At 38.1% G+C, this 10,903-nt stretch overlaps 1 protein-coding gene across 1 annotated transcript in view; it reads right to left on the reverse strand.

Moving 5' to 3' along the window:
- Positions 1 to 126: 126 nt before the first annotated feature.
- Positions 127 to 10,903, reverse strand: part of LOC106946195 (fibrous sheath CABYR-binding protein-like) — a 15,998-nt gene continuing 5,221 nt past the window's right edge. Inside the window, exons 2-6 of the mRNA XM_015030381.1 lie at positions 10,100 to 10,200; positions 8,806 to 8,878; positions 4,989 to 5,315; positions 2,482 to 3,189; positions 127 to 978 (exon numbers count right to left, since the gene is read on the reverse strand). Coding sequence (XP_014885867.1) covers positions 941 to 978; positions 2,482 to 3,189; positions 4,989 to 5,315; positions 8,806 to 8,878; positions 10,100 to 10,200 — 1,247 coding nt within the window. The 3' untranslated portion in view covers positions 127 to 940. The remainder of the gene's footprint in view (positions 979 to 2,481; positions 3,190 to 4,988; positions 5,316 to 8,805; positions 8,879 to 10,099; positions 10,201 to 10,903) is intronic.

The raw sequence follows: 10,903 nt of genomic DNA on the forward strand, positions 1-10,903 counted from the left end.
AATACATACCCAGTTGACATAGAATGTCAAAGTGAAATCAGCTAAAATACACCTGTGGATCTCTGAAGGTGACTCGTTCAAACAATTACAAATATAAACAGCAAATGAATGTTGAAAAAGAAAATGCAAGATTGTCCACCACTTTATTTGAAATAAGAGTATATTGCCATGACGACACACCGTTTACTTGTCAAGTACATTCCTCATTATGTCCCAGCCATGCAGAGCTCAAATAACATATAAACATCCCATCTACAATCATTATTTTTCTTAATGTCTTCCTTTATATGACGTGCAATGTTTGCCTCAAAATATTGTCCCAGTCTGGACAGTAATTTTTTTTTTCCTACATAGTCTTTAGTTACATTCAAAATGGCAGACAAAGAAAGGGTAGATAGTTATCCTCGCTATTAAGTTTTTTGTTTTAACAGCTCTGTTAAATTTGGAGGATACACAGATTTCCATCACTATATCTGATTGGTGAACAGGGCAACATCTGGAAGCAAACAATACAATTTTAAAAAAGAAGTGTGCGTCAAAATATGGGCATTTTTCTTGAAACATTAAAGTTTTATAGTCTCTAACAGCACGTGACTTCCTAATTCTAAAGCTCTAAGCATTAAAAAGCTGTGCTTTAAAATTAAATACTGCAAAATACTTGGGTGTATGGGCAGCAGTAATACAAATCTGAAATCTCTTATGTCTGCTTCGGTGAAAAGCTAACATCTCAGGCTACGGTTTATTACAATATCACAGACTTTCACTCCGTAAAAACTCTTAGAATTCCACGTCTCAAAATGTTTTGCATTACTGACACCTAGTGGACAAGAGTTGTAATAACACCTGCTAATAAGACACCGCTTCAGAGTGTGACCTCCTCTTCTTTTGTTTTTGTCTTCTGCCGCCCAGGCTTGATTGGTGACAGAGGGCACACTTTCTGTCACGACGTGGCTGTCACCACAACTCCATTCTCAATGGCTAAAACAAGCAAACACACAAAAAAAAGAAGATGTGAGATGGAAGCACAACACTTGTATGCATTGTTTTTCACTAGGAAAAAGTAGCGAGGTTAATCAGTTTAGTATCCTGAAAAAGCTGAAAAAATGTCAGTCGTTTCAGAAAGTGAAACTACATTCATTGCACATGGAGTAAAACTATTTAATGTATTTTATTGTAGTTCTGATTAAGGCTTACATATAATGAAACTCCAGCTTTGACTGGTGAGTCTGACAGATAAAATTATTTTATGTTGATGTGCAAGAACAGGATCCATAAAATAATTAAATACACATGTAACTAATTATTTGCAACGGCTAATATAAGTTTATATTTTAATAATTTTAAGGGATATTTAATAAATTATTTATTAAATTAACTATTAAACATTTAATTAATAATTTACATGTTCTATGATATTTTTAATGAATGATTTAATGATGTATTATTTATTTAATGTTGGGCCTCTGGGCCTTGTGAAGCTCCCCCAAATCCTTGAATGGATGTTGCTTGACAACAATGTAAAACCTGGTTTACGTTTTTCCTGCCATAATTTTTGCTTCCACATGATTTCACTTTTTGAAATGATGTACGAAAATATTTAACCTTTTTCATATAAATTTTTTTTTAGATGCAGCTATATGTGTTGTTATGCATTTCTCTTTTTTATACATTAACAAAGATATATTGCACCTTGTTAGGAGATCCAAACAATTAATTATCTTCTGTCTAATTAATTCATAAATCTACATATTACAACTTTCAAGCCAGTTAATTAACCATAAAAATTAATTGCAAAGATAATAAAGTGGTATAGGTGTATAATTAAATTAACACAGAACAGTGGTGATATATATTTTTAGTGAAGCAAAGAATGTAAAGGAAACTGGAAGATAAAGTCATAAAACTATAAATATCTGAAGGAGATAAAGTAATCCTTGTTTTTTTCCAGTTAGACTTCCAGATGTGTAAAGGCAGATGGAACAAAATTTAAGTTAATCTCCTTTAAATGTCATCAGTCATAGGCATTCTCACATGACTAGCTCTGTTTGCAGAATAAAGATGATTCTGACTCCAAATTAAATTAAAACAAACACTTGCTTCATCCACTCACTGGCCACTTTATTAGTAACAGATGTCTAGTTGATTGTTAGCCCACTAACTTAATGCATTTCTCTTTTTTTCCAGCATAAAATTATCTACAATTACTTGTGTAGTTATTATGTGTACACTTTGTTTTTCGTTAATTATAATTATTATAAAAGTGTCATTGTTCTTCTACAACCAATTGCGTAAATATGTTTTTTGTATTTAGATTTCTTTTTGCTCTTGCTTTAACTGCCATTTTTTAACCTTTTGCCCTTTAAGGTGGAGGGCTACACTTTGTTTTGTTGTCTGCCTTCCTTCAGGTTAAACAGAGTCGCGTTGGGTTCTTACATGTTCGGCTGAATCAAATGCAAACAGACAGCAGCTCTGAGGTCTTACTTTGTTTTGGCAACGGTTTGTCGAAGGACTCCTTTGCTTCTTGTGCGACGTCCATGTCGAGCAGATCCTCTCCCAGAGCAGCAGGTGGCGCTGCCTCCTTGCTGGAGGATGGAGAAAAGTGGCAGCTGTGGCAGGGTTCTTCCTTGTCCGCTGGAGCCACAGGTGATGGAGGTTCTGGTTCTGTGTTTGAAAGAACTTCTAGGCTTGGCTCGGTGGAGGCCGCTGCCAGCTGAGTCGTCTCACCAACTGACCGCAGATGGGTCTGCTCAGATTTAGTCTCCTCCTCCTCCGGTGTTGCCTCTGCAGTGACGACGGCCTCCTCCTCATCATCATCAGACGAAGCCTCACCAGAGGAGGAAGAGTCTTCGGGAGAGGAGCCCGTTTCCTCTGAAGGAGAGTCAGGGATCGCAGTGTTTTCTTCAGCCTCAGCGATTTCCTCAGGAAGTGAAACCGCTCTTCCCTTCTCCTCTTCCTCCTGCTCTCCGTCAGCTGCTGGAATCCGGTCAGCAGACAGTTCCTCAATAGTTAGACCATGTGGCACCTCTTCCACCTCAAACAGCTGCTCTTCAATATAAACAGCGGCTTCTACAGACATTTCCACTGTGGTCTCTAGAGGATGTTGTTGGAGATCTTCCTTCAAGTCCTTTCCATCGTCTTCCATTTGGTGCAGAGCTTTCCCCAGACTCTCCTCGCCCAAGGCCTGTTCAGCTGTTTGCAGATTGTGGGACAGCAGGAACCAGTCAGGATTTTATTCAAAAACACAACAACTTAAACTACTAACAACATATTTAATGTAGGATTTAAATCAGACCAACAAATGTCATGCATTTTACGTTTCTACCAAGTGAAACACGACCTATTTTATAATCACATTTGCAAAGACAGGATATCTATGACTGGATGGTCTATAGAGAGCTGCCTGCCTGGTTCATGCTCCTTGTGCCCAGTTGCACTTTTAGATATGGGCAGTTGCCCAGGGCGGCATTAGAAAGCAGGATGCTTAAACACCGTCTAAGAAGGGCGTCTTAACATTTATCTGTCAGTTGCAGATGGTTCAGGTTTTGCTTATATGTGCAGTAAATGTGCAATTTTGGGCCCTGATGTTGGAGGTTCTACATCAGAAAAGGAACAATTATTGTACAACAATACTAAAAAAAAATTAAAAATCAAGGTGATATTAGACATTATCTTTCAACATGTTCCATGTATTTTGTGGAGTACACACAGCAGTTTGTGTTTGCTAATAACAAGCATAATATTACTCATAGTTATTTCTATAATAACTTAATAAGAAGTTACTAATTATCCTAATAATTTAGATTGATTTTTTTTTGACTGTATGCATGGAGATGCATGTCGCTGTAAGCTTCATTCATAAATATTACCGTTGGGTATTTTAAAAGTATTTCAAATATGGAAAAAAAAAAAAAGAAAATTTAAACCAATAAACATGATTTTTAGCTAGTATTGAGGTCAGACATGCTGCTTGTCCAGGACCAGCCCTCTTGTGCTGTTTACCAAATTCTGTTCAAAATAATATTATTTTTTTTCAATAACAGGCAATAAAATGTACAAATGTATAATAAAAAAAAATCCAGTTGAATTATGAAGCAAAGCATTTCAAATTCCCTTTTAACCCAGTGATATTTTAATCTTTATTGGTTTATTAGAACAACTTTTAATGCCCAAACAGATTAGTGATTTTTTTTTTAAGGATAAACGTTGTACAGTATTGAGGAAAGTGAATGAATCCTCTGATACAGATAAGAAAATGACTTAAAAAGTTTAAAAAAAGATTTTATAATGACATGGATAAGGTTTATAAGATGGAAAGCAGGTGGCATAATCATTAAAAACAGAGCGACAATAAAAACATAAGCATTTGATAATGCAAGGTGAAACCAAAAAGAAAATTTAAACTATTTATTCTTTATTTATGTTTTTGCCTGTTTGTTGCTGTGCAAAACAAATACCTTAGTTGGATTTAGTCTGAAAAAGAAGAGCCAGCAGGATTTTTTGGCCACTCTCTTAAGGCCGCCCTAAAAACACGAGGAGATTCTTTCTGTTGCTCATATTGCTGATTTTTTTCTCCTCCAACAGTCAAACCATCATTTTCATTAAAACAAGACATTATCAGATTATTTCAGGTTTTCAGGAATGTAGAAGCAAAGGTAAAGAGAAAAAAAAAACGCCTCAGAAAAACTGGACTGATGAACCTCTGGTGTGCATAGCATATCGACTACTGTACAGAAATAAAACCAGAGCATGTTCCTTTTACTTTTTGTAAGAGAATGAGGTTCATGAGTCCTTTTCCCTCAGGCCAAGGGAATCAGGAATATAACACATCTACATCCTAAAAGCCCTTCTTTTCTAGATGCACCCCGCTGAGCGCTTCCACTTTCACGCAGCCACCTCTGCAGCATGGACTGCTTCAGGCTCAGGGGCTTCGGCGGGAGTCTCTGCATTAGCAGGGAGAGCAGGAGGGGCTTCATCTACGGCCGCCATACCAGCGCTCTCTTCTGCTGCTGCGTCCTCAGCAGGCGTCACGGCTGCAACTTCAGATCCGACTTCCGCAGCAGTCTCTTCCACCGCAACAGGCGCCCCCTCTGCGTCCGCCGGCTCAGCTGGAGCCTCGGCGACATCTGCCTCTGACGCCTCGGCGGCTGCTGGTTCTTCTGGGCTGGCCTCGGCGGTGGGCTCGGCTGACGTCTCTGCCGCCGGTTCTGGGGAAGCGGGGACGGGTTCCGGTGTGATCTCAGCTCCGGGAGCCGGTTCGTCCTCCGCTGGGGCGGATTCGGCTGGAAGGGACGACGCAGCCTCTGATGTGACTTCAGCTGCAGATGAAGAGGGTTAGAGCAAAAATGTTAAGTGAATGAAACATGAGTCCCTGAAAAAAAAAATGCAAAAAGTTTCATCTTTGTCCAAAGTAAATTATTTGTTGTATTTCCTGACCAGGAGTACCAATAAATGAAGAGGTTTCTGTACATTAAGCAGAAGGCCGCAGACACAGCCTATACTTAAACACATAAGATAAACAGAAGTGACTGCAGTAAAGCATTCAAGCTTACTTAAACTAATTCAGTGACACATGGCCGTGACAGGCAGGCTGGTAAACTGGTTAATGGATTACTGCTTAGGCCTACCTGTGTGTCATTCCTCTGTTAGGAGGAGAAAGCAACTGATTTATCATTATCACTGTTATGAAGAGAAAATGAATCAGAAACAATTTCTCATTAACACTGATGTCATAGTATTTCACTCAGAAATTGAAATATTTTTGGTGTTTTCATGGTTCCAGTGTTTGGCTGTTTTTTTTTTTTTTTTTTTTGTTTTTTTTTTTTTTTTTTTTTTTTTACCAGCTGGAAGATTGTGAGCTCAATCTCAAGCCAAAAAATAGATTTTTTTTTTTTTTTCCAATGATTTATCTTCCAAAAGCTACATTTGAAGAATGGAAAACTTTGTTTTGTTTCATTAGTTGCATAATTTAATTTGCTTCTGGCAACAAATTTCAAATTAATTTACTACACGACCCGTAAATCCTCTTTGTCATTGAAGGTGGCGTTGTTTCACGGTTCCGACCTTTTTTACTAGGACATAGAATTTAGCTACAAAATGTTTTTTTCACATTTTTCACAATTGGGTCCCATTTTTACAGTAACAGTATTTTTGTGCTTGTCAAATAAACATTCATACATGTGACAGCTTAAAACTGCAAAACTGTATGAATATTGCATAAGCATAAATCAAACATTTATAGATTTGTGAATATGTAAACCGTACAGTACATCTGGAATTGTGGCACTTCTGAGCACCATTGCTCATGTTTCCAGAGGAAATTAGATAAAAACTGGATCTTCATTTCAGAGAGAGACTGACTGACTGACAGGATTCAGCGCCGGATAGTCGGAAAAAAGAACTTCCACTGATAAACTTTTATAAATATGACCCCGTAAAATCTTTTGGTAACACTTTATTTGAAGGGGGGGTGAATAAGACTGTCATGACACTGTCATAAACATGACATAACACCTGTCATGAACATGAATAAGCCTTCATGAATATTTATGACTGTTGTCATAAAGTGTCATTCGGTAAATCATTACTGATATAAATTTGTTATAAAAGTATTACTGATTGTACTTTAAAAATTAGGTAACTTTATGTTATTAAAGGTAAAGTTTAAACAGTAATGATTTCCTGGTTAATGTCAAGTTTTCATAACAAAGACATTTTGAATAATGTCAACTTTGTATTAAAAGTGTCATAATTTACCGAATGACGCTTTATGACAACAGTCATAAATATTCATGAAGGCTTATTTATGTTCATGACATGTGTTATGTCATGTTTATGAAAGTGTCATGACAGTCTTATTCAACCCCCTTCAAATAAAGTGTTACCAATCTTTTAGAGTCAAGTAGTTTTCCATCGACTGCCTCTCACGAACCCGCTTTGTCAAACAGAGATATCATTTGAGCACAAGAAGCTTTTTGACTGTGCAGGTTCTGTTGGGTCAGCAGCCTACATCTCATCAGTCTAAAAATGCAAAGCAGCTTCTGTTAAACTGTTCAGTTTATGAGCAACGCAGAGGCTGATCATCATCAGGGTCTAAATATATTGACATATACAAAACACAGATGTTAAATTGTAGCTATAAAACAAGAGAGATGTTTGCACCATTTATCAGATCTGAGAACAGAATACAACTTTAAACTCTCTCCCACATCAGCAGCCAAATTGTTAAAGTTTCCATTTCGCTGAAGCAACTCTTCCACGGTACATCTGAACCAACAGGTTTTGCACTAGTTAGTAGCTCGGGGCATAAAGCCACGATTTCTGCAAGCTGAGCAGACAAATAGCTCGCAGACACAAATCCAAACGGACAGGCACGGTGAAGCCATTCAGAGGAGTCATTCTACCATGTGGGAGATTTGGGTGGAGCAGCCAGAAGCCGCTCTGAAAAACAGTTTTCAGGCTCACTGCACTCATTTCCAATTTGCTTTAGCACTTTTCAAACGTGCGTCTCTTTTCTTAACCGGACAGCTACTCAACGATGCAGAGTCACTTCACAACGAAGGCCCTGGTGCTTTTCCACAAACAAGCTAAGTTATGAGAATTTAGAGGTTGCTCTTCGTGCAGCAGCTGAACTGCGCGGGACGTCTTCATTTGGTGCAACTCGCTACAGATGTAGGGAACGCTGCTTGGAGTTCACTGGGCTTTAGCTCAAATCATTTGGCTATAGCCAACTTAGCAGTTTTCCAGTTCATGCTCCTATTCTGAATCCAACTTTTTTTTTTTTTGTATCTGTAAACAAAACCACTTCAATGCCTTCTCTTACTTACTGTAGATTTTACACCCAGCTCCGATGGGTATCTGATCATTGTAATAGATAATGACCTCTGATCCATTTGGAATGACTTTTTCACCTTCCACCGATAATAATGGATTCATACATTTTCTTATAATGAGTAGACTATAGAGGATTACTTTAAGTCATTAATTATCAAAGCAGCTATGAAAGGTCCGATGTAAGGCAGCTCTTTATCCAACCCCAAAAAAAGTCAAGTATGAAAAGAGCACAACTGGAAAAATATGAAAAGATAATTGGACAGAAAAACATCACACTGCTAGCTAAACTGACTGGGCCAGTGTAAAACGAGGAGGAGTTTATTTGCTTATTTTCTTCCACAGCAGGCGAATGCAACTCTTCCAGTTCCTGCAACCAGGACCTGATGTGCAGCAGGCGATCAGAGTTCCTGTTTCCTGTGAGGCTTTCAAAGATGTCCGTCTTAGCTTTATTCACTACTGGTATGTAGAACTTAAAACAGTACATCTTAACGTTTGGTGATTAGAGCCATTAGTGTTTTCTGTACTGATTTCTGATTTTATCTTACAAAAAAGACCTGTAAAGGTCACAGTAAAGACACGTTCTGCTCACGTGAGACCAAAATCAAATTCTTTAGCCAACATGAAATGCTTGTTGGGAAACGCTTGTACCATTACATCACCCTGAATATCATCCTTACAATAAAAATCAGCATGCAGTGGGGGTGTTTCTTTAGCTGGAAGTAGAAAGCTGGTCACAGTTGAAGGGAAGTTACAAATATATACGCATACCACATTTTTTAAGACTATTGTTTGTTAAAAAAAAAAAGTTGAAAACATTTTTTATTTTTTTCCCCTTCAGATCTGAGTTGGTCAGTCACATAAAATCTCCAGAAAACACTTTAACATTAAGACAAAATGTAAAAAAGAAAGGTTCCATAGAAGCGGTTTCTGTGGGACACTGCGTGTTTTATTTTTTACAAAATGAGCTGATTTTACCTTTCTCCTCGGAGCGCATGTTGGCCAGTCTGTCCTCGTAACGTTCGGTGTCACCGTTAACTGTTTTATAGGCCTGAGAACGAGAGAAGCGCACATTATAATCTTACATCAGTGTACAACAGTCATCACACATGGAATAAGGCAGCAGAAACGTGCCGTTTTTCTCCAAGGAAACAAGACTTTCTGTTGTTCATGTTCATGACTGAAGCGTCGCTGAGCAGACAACAGCCTCTGTGTGTCTGCTCCGAAGTCTGGAGTCCAACCTGCACTCTGGTCGCATGTTTACTGGCTCCAGATGACACCAGAAAAATATCATGGAACCCAAAATACAACCTTTATGTTTCATCTCCTAAGAATGGTGACATTTTTTTTTTTTACTTTGTAATCAGGCAAGCTTCTTGCTGCATTGCTCCTGCTCATAGCTAAGCTATTATTTCAACCAAAGTAGCCAATGGTTCAGGATCTTATAAGCAAAGTGGTAAATTACATATCGAGTAGCTCTGTGGTCATATTTCATTGTTTGTACAAATTCATCTGAAAAAGCTTTCATGAGCACAAAAATAGACAAAAACCACTGGAACTTTCCTTTCAGCTATTCAGATATGGCACTTTTTTCTGTCACCAAGCGACACTGATAAATCATCAGAGTCCACAGTTTCTAAAGTGAAACGAATGAGTGACGTGAAAGAAAGTTATTGATGTTGGTTAGTTGTGTGGGGGAGACGTCTTATTTACGGTAGTAATTTTACTATTGAGTAAAAGAGAGAAAAAAATTAAACAAAGAACAGCTTAAACAAAAACAATAAACATTAAGATGAACAATCAATATTATTTTCTTCGGTAATTTTCGGTAAAAACTGCCAGTTTTATTCATTAGAGATTAGAGAAAACATAAAATGCAGTGATGCTAAATTTATCTTGTGAAAAATAAAAGAAAGATGCAAAAGTGGAATCTAATTTCAGAAAATGACACGCCTAATAATGTTTATATATCCCTAAATGATCCGCGTGAACCTCTTTATGAATCAAACATTTCCTTTTACTGCTTTTTACAGGTCAGCAATAAAATGCCGGTAAGTTATTACAGGTACTTTTGACACCTTTTATTTCAGAATGAACTCAAGATCTTTGAGGCTGAAACCCCTTGTTCACTCTAATCTTTAGCTCCCTTCACAGATTCTGTATCGGACTCAAATTAGGAGATTTTCTTTTATTATTATTCAAAAATTATAATATGCAGCAGGTTCTCAGGCTGAGGACAACATTTGTCATTGCTCATCTTTGTGGCGCTCACATAGACGACTGCAGCGGTAAGGCCTCCTCCACACAAAACAACGTACGCCAAGTTGGTGGATCCTCCAGGAACGCCTAAGGCCATGTGTCGCACCGGGGCAGCTGGGAAACACAACGTATCGAGAGCGTGAGTTTGGAAAAATGCACAAACCGAAAAAAAGTGAGCAGGTAAATTATTATTCATTCAACACCTTCCACAATATATCTATTATAAAACCTGCTAAATAAAAACAAAGACAGTATTTTTTTTCACCTATTAAGCCCCACAACACATAGAATCAAATCAAATCAACAGGAAAATGTTAGACATTGCAGAAAACACGATTTCCTCCTTCAGTAAGCAGTCACTCCATCATACGTTGCGTTGTGACAGCAACAGCATGTCTCCATCCTTTAATCCAGTTATACAACGAAGCTCTTTGTAACTGAGGACATGGAAAGATTTAGCAGCAGCCAAGCTAAACACAGAACTGTCCCTGAATTTAACCCCAACGCAAACAGTAAAACCCTCCCTGACTGATGCATCAAAACAAACAACTTCTAATTCGCCCGGCGGGTTCAGGCTAATGAAACAGTCCCTCCAGGGATCTGCAGTGATTCGGCTGAAAGCCCCTTTTAGTGGGTCTTTCTTGTGCCGCTTTAGTTGTTAAACATCACCAAGAGCAATACGAAAGGCAAAGCCCTAGGTAAGACTCTCGCAGATGCTGGCAGAGCCTAATCTCTCTCTAACAAGACAAAGAGCATATTAATGGATGCAGTTGCTGCAGAGGGTGAAGTCATTGCTTCCTCAGGAGAGGGGAGTTTG

Source organism: Poecilia latipinna, unplaced genomic scaffold, assembly GCF_001443285.1.
Source record: "Poecilia latipinna isolate Pla-1442-1.1 unplaced genomic scaffold, P_latipinna-1.0 Scaffold180, whole genome shotgun sequence".
NCBI lineage: Eukaryota > Metazoa > Chordata > Actinopteri > Cyprinodontiformes > Poeciliidae > Poecilia > Poecilia latipinna.